A 23,224-nucleotide genomic window follows, 5' to 3' on the forward strand; every position below is an offset into this window, starting at 1 on the left:
GAACACTAGTTGCAGTCATTTGATTTTGTTTTACTGTATTTGATGTCTAATACAGAGAGTCCCTACATAATGCCATATTGGTACCGGTACTATATGCGCATTCTTGAAACGTTCAGCTTTAGATGAATCAATTTTTCCTATAAGAAATGCTGTATTTTAAATAGGGGGAGTTAAGTTCCTGAGACATTTTTTCATCAGAATAAGTGATGTGAAAAACAAGGTCAAACAAACAATTTGATACTCACAAATGAGTGTGGTGAAGGTTGTATCCCAACCAAACAGAGAGGTACAGCCTCCCACACTTCCACCTGCTACAGTCAGTATTATCAATCCTAATCTCAGCGAGTTGTGAACCACGGGAGTATGAACCCGCATCCAAAGCATTCACTTGTGAAGTGCAATGGTAGCAGTTGAAGGTGGCAACAGAGATGGGAGAGGGGCAAGGAAAAACGTCTCCAGCTACAACCCAGTATTTATTAAGCGAACTATTAATACGTAAAAAAAAAAGAAAAATGTGGTATCGGAAATTAGTAAGTGCGCCTATGTTACTGGTGTGGTTAAATATATATTCATATATTACTGACCAAATGTTGTGAGACTCGCGGCCATCAGCCGTGCTCTGTTCCTCCAGGTCTTTCCCTCCCCCCGCAGAAATGTGAGGAACTGTCACCAGCCCGATGGACATACAATATATTTTTCTGTTCCGATGGGTTGACTTTTCTCACACAATGAGTAACAGATGTCTTTGATTACAGCTATAAGCAATGTAACATTAATAGAGTGTAACAATACAACCCCAGGTGCGAGAGGTGGGGTCCTCCCTTCTCATAGCAGTGCTACATGGCCTCTGATGCCTAGTGCGGTGGATTAGTTAACATTTTTCCCTGTAATAAGGGCAGGCGAAGGTGACATAGATATCATAACAAACGTTACAGAAAATGTGAATATTATTGGGCATTATCATGAGTGTGGTGTGAATATGGTTTGTGTGAGGTTCTGTTCTGGTAACAGTGGTTGTACAAAGCAAGAATGAGTACATATTAGCTCACAGCCAGTATGAGTGAATCATGGTATTATGTGACAGGTTAACTTATTATATTCTGAACTTTGAAATAATAATAAAAATATATCCAGTCTTGCTGGCCGCACAATTCCTCTAGCCCACCTCCACTCCTACCCTCTTAACCCCCCAGCCCATCACCCTCCTCTCACACCGGCCCCCGGTCTCTCACTCCATGCCACTAGCGAATGCTTCAGATGCGGGTTCATACAGTACTCCCTTGGTTCACAACTCTCGCAGACAAAGATTGACGATGCTGTAGCAGGTGAAAGTGTGGGAGGCTGTACGTTGTGCTAGTTTTGATCATCCACCCAAACAGAGATGTTCTGTATTCTCCATTAACTGATTTTGTGATCTGCTATTTTTCTTGGCACTAAGAAGTGGAACACACTAAGCACTGGCCATAATCTTCACAGCATTTCTGTGATTCAATTTTACTGTGGTTAGAGCCAAACTTGACATACCAATTTGAACAGAATTATGTGCTGCGCAGTACTGTACCTTTACTTTCTTTAATTTCATTAGTTTTCCTTTTTTTCTACACGTTCCTGAGTCTATCTCATCCCTAAAATTCTTAATATACGTTTTATGAATGAATTAAATGACAAATTCATCTGTTGTCAAAATTAAACTTCTTGGTATTTATACAGAAAGGAATATCTATTGTGAAATTGTACCTACATTTCATTTTAGGCCTTTGATATTTCTATATAGTTAACTGTACTGTACATTACATAGATCTCTTGTGGACAATCCATAAATCCTAATGATTTATTTATTCCCATTCTGTCCTCTTACCATTAATACAGTATAATCAATGTTATTGTTTCATTGGCATTTGTAATTATAATTAACTCTTAACCCTTAAATGGCAGACAACTTCAATGATGATCACCTTTGGGATGGCAGCCTACATCAATGGACGTTTCATGGTCCTAACTTAAAGCTCAAAGCTCGAGAGGCTTCTTTTTTTTTTCTTTTTTTTTTATGCCCACCCGGGCCTGGGGGATGAAAATGTAATAATAATACAGTAATAATAATAATTCATAATAAATAAAATTTATATAAAAAATAAAATGAAATAATAATGATAATAATAATAATAATAATAAAGACATACAGTACAAAAAAAAGAGAGATCAAGAGTGAGAAACAATATACAGTATGTATGTTGTGTTGTCAAAGTAAGAGAATAATTGAGATCCTGAAATTGTATGTAAATGAGGCAGAAATTCAGATCAGCAACCTGGAACTTGGTCACAATTTTTGTGATGCCATATGGCAGCAGGGTCTACCATTAGACAAAACATTATGCTTCCAATATCTTCCCAGGCAGTGGTACCTCCCTGTTTGGTAGCTGCCCACTACCTTCAACCTACTGCCTTCAACCAAATCTTACACAACTTTGACCACTTTAAAATTGAGCTTCTCAGATTGGTGTTGGCCGAAACTGGTACAGTGTGTGTGTGTGTGCGCGTACGGTAGGAAGGTGACAAGTGGTGTAATGGTCAGCATGCTCTCCTAACAAGCAAGTGGTCTCAGGTTTGATTCCTGGGCAGGTTTCTTTTGCCATTTGCTTCTGTTTACCCAGCAGTAATTGGGAACCTGGATATTAATTGATGTGCAGTGTGTGTTCTGGGGTAATGGCTTGCAAATGCAGTTGGTGAGTTGTCCAGTCTTCTTGGATTATTCCTTGGCACTGGGTCATACAGCTTGTTAACTTGGGGTGTGTCCATTATGTTGGCAACAGCTATACTTTATCTTAAACAAATTCATGCCAAATTAACCTTAGGGCCAGCCAGCCTTGAACACATGGGACAACCATTTTTTGGTAGAGAGCCGAGGGGAGTTGGCAACTTCCTTTTTCTAGTGGTTCTACTAGTATCCTCCTCTACTTGTGACTCCTTCTCTAGCAAACTCCTCACATATGCCTCATGTAAAGACAAATTATGGTTATGATGATTTCCTTTACAGGATGCAACACTTTATTTACTAGATTTTTATGCTGTATTTCACTTGAACTTTTTTTTAATGAGCTCAGCTTGCCTTCTCCTGAGAATAAATGCCTTGATGATCAAAGTAACTCATGCGAAAGTCAAATCTCATACTGTACTTGAAATCACTTTTTGTAGTAAATCGTAGTTTGATATACTGTTATCATTTTTGCAAATAACTGCCTGTAGATTGATTATGCAAATTGGTGTGTACACAAAATGAGCATGGTAGTATCCATCTCAATGGATGTACATATAATCTCCTGTCTCTGTACAGTTTGGTAATACAGTATAGGACTTGTATACAGTATACAGTATGTAATCATCTGATACAGTGCATGTAAGAAATTGAAATTGGCATCAAATGGGAAAAATAGAATTATCAGTACGGTATTACCCCGCTTTACGCATTTCCACGTTTACGCGGTACCCTGCCAGACCCGGAATGCTCACTTTACGCGGTGCATGTACTCTTTTACGTGGAGAGCGGCGCGGGCAGGGTGCGCACAAGGTCGCCCTGCAAGCCTGTGGTGGATAGTGATACAATTGATACAAGTGATACAGGTGAGGGCCAATAATCTGCCCTTTGCCTCGGAACCAATCCCCCATCCCCGTGTGCCCAGCCATCCTTTCTACTAATGTGTTAAAAAACCTAATATTATTGATATTTCTCTTAATTATTAATTTTGTGTGCATACCATCATAAAATTAAGAAGTTATTTTTACTACAACTTTGGTATTGTGTCTGAAAAAGTGGAGTTTGTGGGTCGGCCCGGTCTCTATTTCAATTAATCCCATATGTTATGTTGTTCACTTTACGCGGGCCTCCGTGGGTTCAATTGACCGTGTAAAGCGAGGGTTCACTGTAACGTATTTTTACACTATTCTAAATGTTGATATTCTTCCTTACTCTAATAAACAGGACTGCATTGTGGTATGTATTTTTTCAGGAATATGACCATTTTGTCAGTGTCAGATACTTTACTGCATCATCTGTGCTATTCCCATGTAAATTCATCTGTGGACACATTATATTTAAATACTCCTAGCATTTTATTTGAAATGTGATCTGATTAACAATATCCCAAAAATATGTTTTGTGGACCAACATTATTGTCATGTAAATTATTAGAGCTGGATAAAACTAGTTTTGATACTGTATTTGTGGTAACTGTAATCACCACGAAACTTATAAATTTCGTCCTGTGTCAAAAAAACAACTGTGGATATTGTGATGCAGATTTTGTGTTAGCCCTTTAACCTCTGCCAAAATTATGGGATGCGCAGTCACAATCCAAAGTTTCTTTATCCCTGCTGTCTGGAGAGAAGGCAAAGCCAAGGTTGAAGAAAGGCCAGAAGAGCGAACAGACACTATGCTTTGTGCTGCTGTTATACAGTACTGTATTTCCCAGCTCATAAGATGCTACAAGTGATGAGATGCTCCCTATAATTAGCAAGGTATATTTAGGGAAAATAATTGTTGCGGATTTAATAGCCTACCGTACTGGCAAATCCAAGACGCTGGCAATATACTGTCATGTTTTTCACTACCACAGCTAACTATCATTTTATCGACATATTATCAAGCAATTGTGGGTATTACTCTATTAATTAAATTTACCAAATTTAGTACAAAATGATATACAGTCGGCCCTTAACATACGCGGGGGTTAGGTAACATAGATACCCGTGAATGTTAAAAATCCGTGTACGTTTCCTGCCCCCCCCCCCCCAAAAAAACCCCTGGCCCCCCATGTCCTTATTTACCGTATATACCGGTGTGTAGTTCGAGTTTTTAAGACCAAATTATTTGGCAAAAAATTGGGGGTCGACCTCTAAACGGGTAATAGTTTTGTTAGGTTGAAAAATATTTACCAGTAACTACCAGTAAACAATGGAAACGACACACCAACACACCACCAGCTGTGAGTGTCGGTACAGTTGCCAGGGCAGATCTCTTGCGTCATCATAGCAAGCCCAAAGTAGCCAAATGCATGGTATGGTATGCACAGGACGATGTAAAACAAAGTATTCATTTTTTATAGTTTATTTATAGATGCTGTACATAAATTTTTGTTCATTACATTTGAAACATCAATCTTTGTTAATTAAATTTGAAACAAAAGAAAACTGCGATACCGTATTTTCATTAAAATATTATATCAAGTATATTTTACCTTAACTGTGACTGAATGAATATATTCTCAGAAATAAATATGGAAAGGTAATATTTTGGCTGAAATGACGTACATATTACAGTGGAAAGTAGGATAAAATCATGACGAAAACAATGACTTTCGCTTTCTTTCGTTGTTCAAAAGATGTTACCGTAATTGCTTTTCGAATGGTTTTCAGTTAAAAACTGTTGAACTGTACTGTATTACAATAATATTCTATCCTATCATTAGCCTCATAATCCCACAACTGAAAACCATTCGAAAAGCGATTACGGTAACATCTTTTGAACGAAAGAAAGCAAAAGTCATTGTTTTCGTCACAATTTTATCCCACTTTCCACTGTAATACGTACGTCATTTCAGCAAAAATATTACATTTCCATATTCTCAGAAATAAATAGTAGTTTTGTTGAAATGTAATGTACAGTATTTAATATTAAAATGAGCTATAAAAACAATTAATACTGTACACCCGTAATGTACTGGCTGGCATCTCCACTCGTCCCTGCTCCCGCCAGTCACCACTCCTCCCGTCACCACTCCTATCCGCTCCATCCCTCCGCCTCCTCCACATCGTCACTATTGTTGTATTACAATAATATTCTATCCTAATTCACTTGAATAAATACTACGATACCATATTTCTGAATATTTTCATTAAAATCCATCAAAATCATTTTCCTTGTCATCAGCACCAAACAGCACCTCCCAGTCTTCTCCTTGAACAGGGCTAGAGGGTACGTGTTTTTCGAATCGTTTTCAGTTAAAAAATTTTTTACATCACATGTATATTTTACCTAAGCTGCGCCTGAATGAATATTTTCTCAGAAATAAATAGTAGTTTTGCTGAAACGTGATGCGTTTCAATGTAAAATAGGATAAAGTACATGACGAAAACAAAAGATTTTACCCAGCCTTCCGATGTTCAAGAGATGGTACTCGTTTTTTTAATAGTTTTCGGTTAAAATACTGTTATATTACATTGATATTCTATTCATACTGTGCTTGATATAATACATTCATGGAAATGTAATATTTTTGCTGAAATGATGTACGTAGTACAGTGAAAAGTGGGATAAAATCGTGACGAAAACAATGACTCGCTTTCTTTCGTTCAAAATATGTTACCATAATCTCTTTTCGAATGGTTTTCTGTTAAAAAACTGTTGCATCACAAGTGAATTAGGATAGAATATTATAGAATACAGCAGTTTTTTAACTGAAAACCATTCAAAAAGCGATTACGGTAACATCTTTTGAACGAAAGAAAGCAAAAGTCATTGCTTTCGTCACTTTCCACTGTAATACGTACGTCATTTCAGCAAAAATATTTCATTTCCATATTCTCAGAAATATATAGTAGTTTTGCTGAAACGTAATGTATTTCAATGTAAATTAGGATAAACTAAATGAAAACAAAAGACTTTACCTAACCTTCCGATGTTCAAGATATGTTACTCGTTTTTTTAATTGTTTTCGGTTAAAATACTGTTATATTATATTAGTGATATTCTACTCATACTGTGCTTGATATAATACATTCTCGGAAATGTAATATTTTTGCAACTGCAATGCTGATGTCAACACAAGCGTGGTTACAGCGAGACTGACTGAGTGAGGGAGAGCTATGCGTGTGTGTGTGAGGTTGCGGGAGCAGGCGGTGTCCCGTGTGAGGAGCCGCGCGCAAGTTGAATGGCGCGTGATTTGAATGTACTTCAATTACTTCAATGTACAGAATATTCCTCCGGCGGGGCAATCCGCGTATTTGCAAATCCGTGTATGCTAAACCCGCGTACAGTATGTTAAGGGCCGACTGTAATCAAATTGGTATCTCCGGTACCAGTCATGTTCACTAGGAACTGTCCAGCACTGGCTTGTTTACATCCTCACTACCTGTGCACCAGATTAGTTGAAGCTTCAGAGGTACAGGTCCACCTCCGATTTTCCGGCAACCTTGGTTCCAAAGCCTTGCCGGATTATCCGTTTTGCCGGACCAACCGAGGTCAGGTAATAATTAAACAATACACCTCTGACCCACTAATTATACACCTCCTGTGTTTCTAAAGCACCATGGACTGCTAGAAACTTAAATTAAACAAATATTAAATGTGAAAAAGCCATAATTTTGAGCAACATTATTGTACACACTTTGTACTCAAATGTACTACCCTAGACTAAAATTTTTAAATCTTGTGCAAACTATGTAATATTTATACTCAAATTAATCACTATCTTACAAGGATTCCAGCAATGCAATTTATATTTTGCTAAGTGTAGTCAGCTACATTTTATAAGATAAAAACTTTAAGCCTAAAACTACCTTCACCCAGGCTGGGAGGGAGGGAGGGAAGTTAAGTGCCCTCTCATATTTTTGTCCGGACTAAAGGAGGTGCCGGACCGTGAGTTCCCGGAAAATCGGTGGTGTACCTGTATTACCTTTGCATCGTCACTACTACAGCTAACTATATTATCACTGTATGGACCTAATGTCAAACATCTGTTTCTATTATTTATTAACATTAAACTTTGTACAAAATGGTATACTGTAATTATATACTTTTACATTATACAAATGCTTGGAACTGTCCTGCAGATGGCATGGGTGAGGCACCATTGCCAAAATCAAAACACATGTCTTCCTACTGGTTACCTACACTAATAAACTCCCTCTTTTCCTCCTCTCTTCCATCCAGATAACTCTATAGGCAACTCTCCCCTGATAAAGCCAATCTCTTTGGCACCTTATTCTCCTCTAACTCCACCTTAGACAATTCCATTTCTATCCCTCCTACTCCTGCTCCTCCTACTGAACCTATGCAATTTCCTATAAGCTCCACTCGCAGGGTTGCTGGTGTGTTATCCAGGTTGGATGTGAGTAAAGTGCATGGACCAGACGGAATACCCTCTTGTATTCTGAGGGAGTGCGCTGAAGTTCTGGCCCCTGTGCTTGCTCACCTCTTTTGCCTCTGCCTCAAAACCCCAACTTTTCCTTCTTCTTGGAAGCATGCCTTGGTTCAGCCCATCCCGAAGAAGGATGACCATTCCAATCCCTCTAACTCTTGCCCCATTGCCCTAACTTCATCCCTCTTTAAGATTTTCGAAACTATTTTAAACTCATTTTCTCAGTCACCTTGAACGCCATTCTCTTTTTGTCGGATCACCAGCATGGCTTTCGCCAGGTGAGATCTACGGGTGATCTGCTCTCCTATTGCACCCATCTTTGGTCATCCTCTCTTAGGGATTATGGGGAAACTTTCGTCATGGCCTCAACATCTCCAAAGCATTTGACATGGTATGGCACAAGTCTTTGCTTTCTAAACTTCCTTCTTATGGTTTCTCTCCCCCACTTTGTTCTCTAATTTCTAGCTCCCTTGAAAACCGATCCATGGCAGTTGTTGTCGAGGGATCGAGCTCTCGTCTTTCTCTACCAATAGTGGTATCCCACAGGGTTCTGTTCTCTCACCAACTCTCTTCCTTCTTTTTATCAATGATTTACTTCACTCTAATTCTATCCATTCTTACACTGATGATTCTACTCTTCACATTTTCCCCTTCCCCCTAATTCTCAAACTAGATCTCTTTCTAGAGCTGACATCATTACATCTATGAATGCGGATCTGTGCAGCATCTCTGAATGGGGAGGTAGAAACTTGGTTAAATTCTATAGTAATAAAACTCAGTATTTACCAATTTCACTTTCCAAATTAGATGATCTCCCACCAATCACATTTTAGGATGCAATCATTCTGCTGCCAAATTCTAAAATAGATATGCTAGGCCTCACCATTTCCTCTAATACAGTGGTCCTTCGGTTAACAAACACAATTTGTTCCAGAGTCGTTCGTTAACCGAATCCATTATTTCAATGGAATATTGGGTACATGTAATTGGTTCCAGCTCACAGAAAAGTAGATACAAAGTAAAGCCCAAAGATGCATAAAGTCAGAAACACTCCAAAATTCCCCTAAATCGCCCTTAAATCACTATATATATACATACATATACACTAGAACTTTTAAATCACTACTGTAATGTAATACAGGTGATTAATTTTTATCTCTTGTGCAAAATATATGACGTTTATATTCAAATTATTCTTTGTTTTGCAAGGATTCCAGCAATACAAATTATATTCTCCTAACTTTAGTCTGTGATATTATATAAGATAAAAACTGTAAGCCTAAAACCCTGGCTGGGCAGATGGGGGAGAAGGAGGGAGGGAGGGGGAGGTGGGGTGATATGTTTGACAGTTGGCGCCAAAGGTCTCATGTGTGTTTATTTATCAGTCCTTAAGAGTGACTAAGCTTTTCTCTTATAACATGCCAGTGAAATGACCTGGGAGAATATAATTTACATTGATGGGATTCTTGTAAGATAGTGATTAATTTGAATATAAACAAGCTATAATTTGCACTAGACATAAAATTTTTGTACCATAATCATTTAGTACATGTACTACAGTACAGGTTTGCACTTAGTTCATTTATTTCTTTTACTTTTCTTTTAGTATGGTGTGTGCATGTAAATGAATGAAATTAATGAAGAAATTTATGTAAATCTACCCAAAAATACAGTTGAAAAACTGTACATTATTAAAATGTACTACAGTACACTCGGAAACCATAATCTCTAGCCCATCTGGGTCGGTGCTGAAGGTTAGAACAGTGTCCTTTCTTGACGGGGGACCATTCTAGCTATCACGAGGCAACACACGCACGAACACACACAGACATAGTACGGCTGTATAGATGACATTATGTATAAATATTGTATATGGCATTTTATGCTCTGCATTATCTTCATTATATATGAACACGAAGAAAAAATATCATAGGTTGTAGTTACGAAAGTATGAATGGAAATAAACACTTCCAAACCACCCAGTGAACCCACACAACGTTTACAGCGCTTGTGTGCCAGACCACGATGCTTCCCATCATTCGCGTAACTATATGAAAAATCGTGTTTAATTTAACTACCATATATCTCGGCCTATAAGACGGAATTTGAACCTTAAAAAAATCAGCCCAAAATTAGGGGTCGTCTTAAGCACCATGTATAAAATTCTTGCCTCTTAAATAATGTGGTTTAGCTTGTCAAGAGTGGTGATGGTTAACATCGTAAACCACTCGCAAGGTCCTACGACTAATTATTTTATACTGAAACTTACGTTTGGGAAGCTGGATTAAAAATAAGATTGCCGGTATATTCAAATAATAAAAATGTATTATAAACCTGTCTAACATACCATAAAAGAACAATATACCCCGGTAATACCCCAGAGTTTGATTCTTAATGATCACCATAAATGTCAACTTCACCTACCAGGTATATTGGTGGCCTCCCTTTGTCGCGAAACAAGTTTATAAATTAAAGAAAATACTTGCAGTGTGTTTAATATATTACATTATATTATAAATAAATAAATAAACAAATAAATCGGTAAATCCATTTCAAGTACCGTAAATGGAAAAACTTTACTCGACACCGACATTACCGTAGTTCCAGTTAAATAACAGACGCTTAAGTGACGTCACTGGTGTTTACACTACACCAGCCGGTAACATTTGATGACATTACTTGAAGTGAATTGGCCTTATTTTAAATAACCAACCATAAATAAATACAAAAATTTAAAAAAAATCAAAAGTGAGACAATATACTTGCAGTGTGTTTAATATATTACAGTATATTATAAATAAATAAATAAACAAATAAATTGGTAAATCTATTTCAAGTAAATGGAAAATAAACAAACAAAAGTTATTTACCACATATGCTTCCCTCTGACAGAGGGTAAGAGGGGGAGATAAGAAGGCTATTTATAGCCCGTCTTTGTGTCCGAAGTTGCCAGTAATGCACTATAAATAATTCATTTAAAATTTTATTTTTTGGTACATATTTCAAAAACCTTAAATTACATGTGGATCAGTCACTCCTCATTTGACACACTTATAGTGTAATACTTTGACCATTCCTCCTGGGCACATGGAGGCCCACGGTAACTCTCACGGGGCAACATACACACAAGTTATGATATGAACCCTTCCAGGCTTCACTATCATTATCATGTTATGATTATCGTGCTCTGTATCTTGGTAACTAGTCATAGTATCAATACATGACAGTGTTATTAGTATAATATTGTAACTTTTACCCAACAGTTATTGTTGTAAATCATGGACAGGAAGGATACATAAATTGTAATATCAAGTGTATGGTTCGCTCAAAGCCACCCCAAGTCAGACAATGCGTCACACAAAGTTACACTGTGTGTGTGTGTGTGTGTGTGTGTGTGTGTGTGTGTGTGTGTGTGTGTGTGTGTGTGTGTGTGTGCGCGCTCTGTAACATTAAGCTTCATCCTTAGTAGGTAAGATGTTTCATAAAGAGGTTTCTCCCATTCGTCATTGTGAGCATCGTCCCAGAGCACATTGTTTCCATCAAAACCATGGTTCATCCTTAATTCCCTTCTTCCGTGTAACTATATCCATATGGCAAAGTGCTTGTTTTTCATTTCTTTATTTACCAAAATATTGTGGATCAGTTACTCGTTATTTAACACGTACATGCACTTAAAGCATCAAGATTGTTTTGTAGGCATGACTATTGGTTAATTGAAACCCCAAAAATATTTTTCACATTTATTATGCATAAACATTGTAAACATATCTATGTGATTATTGTAGTATATAACATATATTTAATGTCTGGACAGATTCCCAAGAGTTATGCATATTAATGCATAGATTTTGTAAGCATATTTATGTGAAGTGACGTAAAACCACATAGTAAAATACCTGGACAAATTCCTGAGAGTTAGGAAACTTGTGTGTTCGTGCTTATGTTGCCCCGTGAGAGTTACCGTGGGCCTCCATGTGCCCAGGTGGGATGGTCAAAGTATTACACTATAATTGTGTCAAATGAGGAGTGACTGATCCACATGTAATTTAAGGTTTTTGAAATATATAGTTAAATTAAACACGATTTTTCATATAGTTATGCGAATGATGGGAAGCATCATGGTCTGGCACGCACACACACAAAAACGCTGTAAACGTTGTGTGGGTTCACTGGGTGGTTTGGAAGTGTTTATTTCCATTCATAATTTCGTAACTACAACCTGTGGTAGTTTTTCTTCGTGTTCATATATAATGAAGATAATGCAGAGTATAAAATGCCATATACAATATTTATACATAATGTCATCTATACAGCCGTACTATGTCTGTGTGTTCGTGCGTGTGTTGCCTTGTGATAGTTAGAGTGGGCCCCCGTCCAGAAAGGACACTGTTCTTACCTCCGGCACCGACCCAGGTGGGCTAGAGATTATGGTTTCCGACTGTGCCTGTACACTAATGTACTAAAATATACATAGCCTTTATACTGTATTCAAATTATTCGCTGTCTTGCAAGGATTCCAGCAATACAAATTATATTCTCCTAACTTTAGTCTGTGATATTATATAAGATAAAAACTTAAAGCCTACTGTATAACCACCAAACCCTGGCTGGGAGGGAGGGGAGAAAAAAGTGACATGTTTGACAGTTGGCGCAGAAGGTCTAGTGAAGTATTTATCTGTTTATTTATGTCCTTTAGATTGAGCTTTTGTTTTTTGCTTATGAAATGTCATCGAAGTGACCAGGGAGAATATAATTTACATTGCTGGAATTCATATAGAATAATGATTAATTTGAATGTAAACTTGCTATAGTTTGCACTAGACAAAAATTTTAGTACCGGTAATCATTTTGTACATTATTTTGATTACATGTACAGTACAGCATTGCCCTTAGGACAGTGTGTGCATGTAAATGAGTTTCAATAAATGAATACAGTTACATATATCGAGCCAAAAATATTAGTTGAAAACTATATGTAGACAGAGCTTGGATGGCTAAATTTTAGAATGACCAATAATTTTAATATAAAAAATGCAATAATGTTCAAGAACACAACCTTCTTGATATTTACTCCACTGGAAACGAATAACATAGAACAGATTACTGTATTGGAGGACTAGCCGATCAGCTGATGCTCACAGCAAAACGTGTTTGTCGTAAGGATTTCGTTAATCGAAGTTTTATTCGTCAACCGAATTGAAGATCCTTATGGGATCTAATTCGTTAACCAAAATTTCGTTAATCGAACCGCTCGTTAACCGAGGGACCACTGTATGTCATGGAAGCCACACATCTTCATTTTTGCTAAAGCTGCCTCCCGAAAGTAGGGAATGCTGTACAGATGCCATGGCTACTTCACTCCTGAGCAGTTGCTTCAAGTATATAAGGGATTCATTCGTCCTAACTTGGAGTACTGCTCTCATATCTGGGGTGGCTCTTCTTCTGTCCAATTGTTAGATAGGGTAGAATCAAAGGCATTTCGTCTTGTTAACTCACCTCTTTTAGTTGATAATCTCTCTTCCCTTTCCCTTCGCCACAATGTTGCTTTACTCTCTCTCTTTTACAAGTACTTTAACGGGCAATGTTCGGTGGATTTGGCATCCTGTGTACCGCCGGCAAGGCCGTGGGCTAATAACACACGTCTTGCCCGCGGTGCCCACCTTTCTCTGTGGATGTCGGTCACACTAGAACAACCCGTTAAAGTATATCCTTCTTTCTTCACACAGCCAAACTGTGGAATGCTCTGCCTTCTGTGTTTCCATACTCATACAATCTGTCTCACTTCAAAAAGCCGGTTATCCAGCATCTTTGTGGTGTAGATTATTTATACTAATCTTTTTCTTTTCTATTTTTAATTTCTTTTTACTCCTATTGTTTTGCCCCCTAGGCCCCATTGTGGTTTTTTTACCTGTGCCCGGGTGGGCTATTCCCCCTAAAAAAAAAAAAAAAAATCTGGTGGAGAATTCATGATACCGGGATACAGTATATTTATTACATAAGAAAGGTAACTGCAGGCCTATATTACATGTCTGGAGTTCGTGAGGGCTGATAAACTCCTCCCTACAATTTGACCTTCTGGTGTTAAACGCAGGTGAATTTTTATCACATTTTTCATTAAAAAATTATTCGTGTGAGGTGGGAAATACAGTATATTATTACATGTACTGTACTGTATTCATAAATAATTATATCCCTACCAATGTACCGTATCATGTCAATACAGTATTTTTAATCATATTTCATACCTGTGCTCTTATGCTTTGTTGAGGTGCTGGTGTGTGAGCGTGTGAGCCCCACCGCCATTGTGTCTCATCACCAAACTACTGAACGAGTGTATGTTCGTTCACCTAGCATTTCTTCAACCTTGGCTTCACCTTCCTGTACTAACAGTTTAAATTAGATACTGTACATAGAAATTTAAAGAAATGGTTGCATATGTTTTGTTTTACTTCATTACTGTCAATGTTGTTGTTATTATTTTTTATTTTTTTTAATATGATACCTTAAGAAGCATGTTAAGGTTGAAAAAAATTACTGCATTGTTAAGGAAGGAACTTTTTTCATTGTAGCATGTTACCGTGATTGACCACTTTTGAAAAACTTAATTTGAGATTATGTCTTTTGCCATTAGCTTAAAGATTATAGTATTGTACAGTATAATATTCTTCCTGATAAAAAAATTGCTTGTCTTTGGTTGTCAGGCAAAAGAGATTTCTGTCCCTATAATGCTTCTTCTTTTTGAGTATGGTTCCCATATAGATTTTGTGACTCCTCATGTTTCAAATTATTAATTGTATTTTTTAATTGCAGGGTTAGTCATCAGAGTTAGGACATGTCTTACCACATAGATGGACAAGCTGAAAGTTCTTCGTCCTGTAATTACCTAAATGAGAACAGTAGCAGCTTCTTTGATCAGCTGTCCCCAGCACCACCAGATGCTAGCCCAGTGCCCAGCAGCCAGCAGTCAGACATGGCAGCACCAATAAATGATGTAGCCAGTCCACAAGCTGCACCTGCCAGTCTTGCTGTAGGTCACCTGTCTCCTTATTCTCCGCAGGCCAACCCACTAGTCTCTCAACAAGCTGCTGTGTCAACACCTGGGAATATTGCTGCCAGCCAGCAAGAAACACCGGTAAAATCCCTTAATTCAACAACGTATCAAGAATCAGCAGCTGTAACTCCAAGCCTTCATTTAGCCTCCCAACAGGAGACTCCACTTGCACCCCAGGCTTATCCTTCTAGTCAACAGACAAGCCATTTTGCATCTCACAGTGTATTAGCCACACCTTATAACATTCCATTAACTCCTCAATATAAGCCATCTACTGAAGGATCATCCTTTGTTCCGAGGACTCAGACTCCAGAACCCCCCAAAAATATTTTATTTGACCAACTTCCAGTGCCAACACAGTTGACTCCAATTCAATCTGCAATGATGATGAGCATGACCACTTCAATGTTGGTTACAAACACTTCCCCAAATGCTAGTATGGATGTAGAAGCAACAACAGTAAAGTTTCAGCAGGCGAGCCTTGACAGTGATGCAGATTCCAACATCTCACCACAGACAAGTTTAACAAATTCAGGTAATACTTCCATGGATAGCATATCAATTTCAAATCCTGTATCAACCACCCTCTCTGCATCACTAGCACCAAGCCATCCAAAAAGTCCTGCTCCTAACCCCAAGCCTCCTGCAAATATAAACCCAGCACAAGAGACTTTAACAGACAAGTCGAAACAAAATGAATCCAAGTTATTTAAATACTTCACCACTACTAAAACTTCAAATCCATTTGAAAGTATTGGTGGTCAGACTCCAGGAGGTAACAGTGACTCAGCAATGATCAATCCTGCTTATATGTCACCAACAGATAGCTTCAACATCAGCAATGCCATTCCATCTCCTGATTCCTTTTTGACCCCAGCAACGGAACAGGATGTCTTTACTGCAAGTCTGCTATCAAGTGATGCTGACAGAAGACATGATGCTTGGATCCCCGCAGAAACCACTAGACAAGCCTTGGTAGCTATGTCAACAAGCCCCCCAGGAACCTACTTCCCTGAAAAGGAGCTACTCACCATGCCAGGAATTGCTGTAAAAGAAGACTTTGTAAGGAAAACTAAGTATTTTAGACTGTCAAGTATTACTGTTTTTGTTATATGAAATATGTGACCAAAAGCTGTGTTTATACCGGTAATCAGTGTACAAGCAGTTGCCAGGTTACATACGAGTTCTGTTCCTACGAACATTCTTAAGTTGAAAATGTACTTAAGTTGAATCATATACCCTATGTGCATACCATACTTACAGAACAATGTTTAAAATGCCACTTTATCATAGCCGAAGTCCTTATATACATCTAAAATTATTTAATTTAAGGGAAAAGAAGAAATAGAATGATAAAATACAGTACAGTAAATGGAAGTAAAAAATAAGTCATCAGCAAAATAAAATAATGTAAATTTAAAGTTTACTTTATGAGACCTCATTCGTATTGGCGGATGTTCGTAAGACGGATGTACATAACTCGGGGACCTCCTATATGTACAGTACTGTATATTGTATATCTAAACTAGAGAATACAGAGGATATATTCCTTGTAGCTGCTGTATTTTTTCTTACAATATCTAGTGTCATTTGAACACATTCTCTCTTGGTTTTCTTTAAAGGGGGACCCAGTGAAAAACTTGGTGAGAACATATCTTGGTGAAGAATTTGCATCAAAGCGAGTGGTCTTAACTGCAGCTTCTGTGACTCAAGATGATCGTGGTCTTCGGCAATTGATTGCTTCAGGCTGTTACCATGCAGCAGTTAATCTAACCACACAACTTCTAACAGTGTATGGCCAGGGAGAAGGGAGAGCTGGTCATCCAAGTAAACATACTGCACACTCTATTCAAGTAAGAAAATAACATTGGATGATGAATATTTTTAATACTATAGCACAGGTAAATCATTCTTAACATGGCATTACTGACTGTAAGACCCTGTATAATATTGCATACCGTAGTTGAATCTGTTTAGTTGAGAGATTACTGAACTTAGTAGTATAATATAGGGAAACCTTGATATATGCAGGGGTTGCATTCCAGAAAAAAAGTTCTCGTAAACTGATCTCACGTACATCAAGCTACTGTATTACCTAAATGTAAATAATAGGGATGTGTACCACAACCTATATAGAGTAAGGCCCCAGACCCATTTATATCACAGAATTATATTCTAACAATAAAACTCATGTTATACAATGTGGTACAGTACATACACATTTTTCTTTATGCTAGTCTGGTATAAAGATGGGAATGTAACACAGGTATTGCAAATACATTGATGTGCACAAAAATCTCAGTGACAATTTTTACAGAAAGATGCTAAGCCAAACAACACACTGACCATAAACAAACCATCAGGTGACCTGTGACATCCCCCATTCCAGTAGAAATCAGGGTTGGCATTTATTAAATCAATTTGATTTAATCACTTTATTAAATCAATGATTTTTTTTCCATCAAAAAGTTAACGGAAAAGAAATTTGAGGGTTTATAATAGAAAATCCTTGTATAACTTTGTGCTGGGATTTAAAGTCATGTCATAATAATATCAGTTTATTGTGATTTTTCTGTGTAATATATTAAGTTTGGGAATATGCAATAGGCGTATTCTTGGTTCCCTAAAACGCATACCGGACAACTAAGTATGCTCCTAGGCTCCGCCTACTGATGACCACCAAGAAAACGCCAACAGCGCTGCCAGCCAGCCCAAATTATCGTACACCAAAGTCAAAATTATTATGCTTTCCTCAAAATTATAATGGTACCTGCATATAAGAATACTTGTTATGGTGCAGTAAACACCCCCACATTATTACTTCAGATTAACATAAGTCTAATAAAAAATTTACAAACAGGAACATATAAGAGGCTGAAATAAAGGGAATACAGTACTGTACTTATTAAAATTCTTTATTTACCACTGTTACTGAATCCATTCATCGTCCAATTTGTGTCCATAAGTAAATAAGGGTAACATAAGTTAAACTCAAATAGAGAGAGAAAGTGGTACTGGTAAATTCATCACTGCAACTTGCAGGCTTTCTTACTTCACGGGCATGTAAATACAATTGAGTCCCTATCCGAAAAAATTTGGTACATGGTACACAGACACCAAATTATGTTACAAATACCATAATTATAGTATGCAGCTCAACTCTGGCTGTCGTACTCTTTCTGGAGCCGCCATGTTTCAGCTACATCCGGTTTCGTGAATTTGTTTTCAAATGTGTTTCCATATTAAAGAGATTATCATAGCCACATAGCAATATACTGTACTCAATATTTTGTACTTTTTCTCAAAAATTATTACATCTGTTGTTAACGCTCATAGAAGCGTTATTGGTTTGTTGCTGGAGAAATAAACCCTCAACGTTGACTCGTACCATATAATTCGGTCAAAACCTGTTAAAGAACAATTCACATATAACAAATGCTGTTATCTCAGGACACATAGTATGAATAATACAATCAATATACAGTACATAGCTTGTTAACATCTTAAATATAACTCACATGTTACAACTGTTGATACATCAGGAGACAATTTGTATAATATGATCAAATTACAGTACATAAATATACTTATTAAAGTTATTTAGAGTTTTTATTTTGAGGCTTTACTAGTTCACGATCACACTCACGTTTTAGGGTCTAGGATTTGACCAGCGTGTTGTTTCTCCTGCAAGAATCGGTAGACTGCTGTGAGAGCAATCGCAGCCCGAGGCGAGGCCCATCTGTTTCATATTTAAACACGTCAGCAAACACGTAGTCAACACTATGCCTCTCTTCTCACCCTCTCTCTCTCTCGTTTATCTTATTGTGGCTATCCCTCTCTTTCTCTCTCTCTTCTAGTTTATCTTACTATGGCGGTAACATCTGTTATGAATAACAATGTCCTTTATGACATCATACCAAAGAAATGACAGTTATAAGCTTCAAGTCATAAACAAGAGAAAGACCATTAGGACACGCACGTTGAAGCCAATAGAGTTTTTATGCGTCGCTGGAAATTCCTCCATTCCCAGTTCAATGCACGTAGGTATTGATTGTCATTTCATTTAAAGCCTCTCAAACTAAGCAATTTTATACACAATATATTTTTCAAGTGATATGCATCTACTATCCCGTGTGTAATTTGTGATTTTATTGAAAACGTTTTTCACACATAGGCCTCATCTTGTCTAGAGTGTATGAATCGATGAATGTAATTGGATAGTTTCCCTTCATCTCCGCCCGCTTTCCATATAAGGAAAGACCATAACTAGCTTTGCTTTTGAGGGCATATCATCTCTGAAGGTGTTTTGCCTCCAAGCAAAACTTTGGGATGCATAACTAGTTATGCATTTTTGGGCGACCAAGAATACGCCTTATCTTTATGAATACTGGCAACTCAGTCTGGAGTCTCTGGACCACCAGTGGACAGACATGATATGAACAGGAATGTATCTGGGCTGTAGCTCTTAGCCTGAACCAACAGTGGACAGACAAGACATAAACAGTATGCAATACACTATAATGTACAGTACTAGAAAAAATAAATAATGAAAATTATAAAAAAAAACTAATTATTAATTTTTTTTTTCAATAAAAAACATCACCAACCCTAGTAGAAAGACATAATAAAATCTTTTTTAAGTTAAAGATAATAGACAGTACTGTAGGGAGTACTGTAACAAACTTTATCCTTTTGATGGCATTCCATATCCTATTGGTAAGTTCTTCCCATGCAAAGCTAAATCATTCAATCTTGTGCGAGATTTTGTGCCGGTGTTTTAGAATATAACAATAATTTATCTTTGACACTTTTCCTTGGTTGCTGTAAAAATAATTCAGTATGATGAACATCTCGAGTTTCTTCGTTTATTAACTCAATTTTCTCATTTAACAGCTATGGTTTACAAGAATTGCTTTGCTCATCAAACTTCGACGATTCTCACTAGCAGAGGTAGAATGTCAGTACTTTGGGGATTTAGATGCTCCAGACTTGTACTTTGAGTTCTATCCAGAGCTCTATGGAGGCAGGAAAGGATCCATGGTGCCATTTGGATTTAGGTACAGTATATTCAATGCATTTTTCAGTGGCCACTAATCTCTAAATATGGGAAAGTGGCTGTAAAGGTATTGTTGAAGTTTATTTATGAGTTTATTTCACAAGATCCTCTTTATATTATCTTAAGGAGTGAGGATCTTCATGGATCACCCTCACATGTGTTTAGATGTCACTGTCTACCCTTTTCTTTAAAAGCAGCTGGTTTCTGAATAAAAAAAATTCTTGTTAGTTTTCCTGTACTTTCCTTTCCATGAAATTTTCAGATATATATCAATGTAGTACAGGTTGGACGCCACTAATCCGGGATCCAAAAGTCCGGCAGCTTCAATAGTTTGGGAAGCATGTAGTGAATACTTAATCTTATGGCGAAAATTAATATATGTTCCACAACTACTAAAAGTCAACAGTAATACTTTAAAAGTTGTGGAAAAATCATTACAATTATCACAACATGTACTCAAATGTACTAATTACTAAAAATTTTATGTCTAGTGCAAACTATGGGATGTTTATACTCAAATTAATTGTCATCTTGCAAGAATTCCAGCATTGCATGCAAGTTATATTCTGCTAAGTTAAGTTGGTGACATTTAATAAGTGAAAAACTTAAATGGCATATTTTTTATTCCACGTCCCTCCTGAACCCCTCAACTGATAACTATGTACCCAGCTCCTAGCTGTTAGCCCCCCCCCCCACCCAGCAGGGGAGAGAGACGTCCTTGGGTGATAAGGATTAATTGGATGAAGGTGATTTTAGGCTTAACGTTTTTATCTTATAAAATATCACAGACTTGACTTAGCAGAATATAACTTGCATTACTGGAAGCCTTGCAAGATAGCGACTGATTTGAGTATAAACATCTTATAGTTTGCACAAGAGATAAAAAATAGTTCTTTAGCTTAGTACATTTGAGTACAGTGATCCCTCGGTTAACGAAATTTTGGTTAACGAATTACCTTCCATAAGATTCTTCACTTCGGTTAACGAAAAAATTTCAGTTAATGAATTCCTTACGAATTTTTCCCAACATGTTTTCACCTGCTTTCGCCTGCTCACCAGCTGTAGTATTAGTCCGCCAATACAGTAATCGGTTTTAGGGCTTATATTCGTTACCATTTGAGTAAATATCAAGAAGGTTGTACTATTCAATAATTTTCCAAGTCTTATATTCAAGTTTTTAGTCATTTTAACAATTATTTAACATAATTGAAGTACAGGGAACTAGTTTTTAGTGTGCCAAACAGCCACTTGACTCACCCAAAATGGCGTCAGTATGTGTCCCTGCTCAGTGGAGGAATCATCTTGCTTGAGACTCTCTTGAACATAAACTATTTCTGTACATTTTTACAGTACAATTATTGGTCATTCTGAAGTTTATTTTACATATTGACAATATATAATGCAGTGCAGTGTTGATTTAGAGAAAATAATCTTGAATTACACCAAGTGAATAAAATTTTATGGGTGAAATGGCAGCATGGGGGTGACTTCTCTTCCAGCCCAATGCCTTCTCTTCTCCCTTCTCCTCCACCCCCATTCTAATTCCCATCATCATCATCATCAACCAGGAGCCTTCTACATGCACACCTCAAAGTAAGTGTACTTTACTGCATTTATTTTTAGTTTCTATGTAATTTTCGTTGAGCTGGAACCAATTACCCAAAATCCCATTGAAACAATGGTTTAGGTTATCGAACGACCTTCTGGAACAAATTGTGTTCGTTAACAGAGGGACCACTGTACAGTAATATGTTGCTCAAAATTATGGCTTTTTCACAGGGAATAGTCTGTACTGTAGAACTAACCCCAGTGGTCAGGATATTATGGCATTGAATGTTACAGAGTATTTCAAATAAATTCTTTGTTTAGTTCTGTACATATATGCGAATTCCCATATACAGTGGTCCCTCGGTTAACGAGCACAATTCGTTCCAGAAGGTTGCTCGTTAACCGAAAAATTCGTTAACTGAAACCATTGTTTCAATGGGTTTTTGGGTAATTGGTTCCAGCTCACCGAAAATTACATACAAACGAAAAATAAATGCAGTAAAGTACACTTACTTTGAGGTGTGCATGTAGAAGGCCCATGGTGATGGGAATTAGAATGGGGGGTGGAGGAGAAGGGAGAAGAGAAGGCATTGGGGTGGAAGAGAAGTCACCCCATGCCCCCATTTCACCCATAAAATTTTAATTCACTTGGTGTAATTCAAGATTATTTTCTTTAAATCAACACTGTACTGTGCTATATATTATCAATATGAAAAATATATTTCAAAATGACCAATAATTAATTTGACTGGAAATACAGAAAAAAGCGTTTATGTTGAAGAGTCTCAAAAAAGATGTTCCTTCCTCTGAACCTGTAAACAAACTGACGCCAAGCTTGGTGTGTTGAGTGGCTGTTTGGCGCGCATAAAACTACAGCTAGACCCCGACTTACGACGGGGTTAGGGACCCAAATCCAGGTCGTAAGTCCGACATAGATAATTTTTTTTTTTTTTTCTAATAAAAAATCTACAATGAAATACAGTACAGTAAAAGTAATAAATAATGAGGAATGGATACAGTCCAGTGAAAGTAATAATAATGAGGAATGGATACAGTGTGACTGAGCACTTACCTTTAGTGTAGTCAGCTGAATGCACATGGGGTCCCCATAATTTTCTAATTATACATGGAGACTACATTAACTGGAAACGTTTCGGTATAGAAAATGCGTGCGTCATTTGGAGAAAAAAAAAATGATCACAACTGCGGCGGTCGTAAGTCCCGACGGTCGTAAGTCGAAGCAGTCGTAAATCGGGGTCTAGCTGTAGTTTCCTGTACTTCAATTATTTTCAATAATTGTCAAAATGACTAAAAAATTTAATATAAAACTTTTAAAATGATTGAATAGTACAACCTTCTTGATATTTACTAAAATGGTAAGGAATTTAAGCCCTAGAACCGATTACTGTATTGGAGGACTAATACTACAGCTGGTGA

At 37.3% G+C, this 23,224-nt stretch overlaps 1 protein-coding gene across 3 annotated transcripts in view; it reads left to right on the top strand.

Annotated features, from left to right (window-relative positions):
• The window catches only part of LOC121855595 (protein CASP-like), a 48,782-nt gene that overhangs the window by 17,277 nt on the left and 8,281 nt on the right, over window positions 1–23,224 (top strand). For all 3 annotated transcript variants that reach the window (XR_006086818.1, XM_042350645.1, XM_042350644.1), the window contains exons 2-4: window positions 14,943–16,245; window positions 16,806–17,036; window positions 20,077–20,240. Coding sequence is in view for 2 of the 3 variants with exons in the window: in XM_042350645.1 (XP_042206579.1) it covers window positions 14,965–16,245; window positions 16,806–17,036; window positions 20,077–20,240 (1,676 nt within the window). In the remaining variant the exon portion in view is untranslated. The remainder of the gene's footprint in view (window positions 1–14,942; window positions 16,246–16,805; window positions 17,037–20,076; window positions 20,241–23,224) is intronic.

The sequence above is a fragment of the Homarus americanus genome, unplaced genomic scaffold (genome assembly GCF_018991925.1).
Source record: "Homarus americanus isolate GMGI-L3 unplaced genomic scaffold, GMGI_Hamer_2.0 scaffold48406, whole genome shotgun sequence".
Taxonomy (NCBI): domain Eukaryota; kingdom Metazoa; phylum Arthropoda; class Malacostraca; order Decapoda; family Nephropidae; genus Homarus; species Homarus americanus.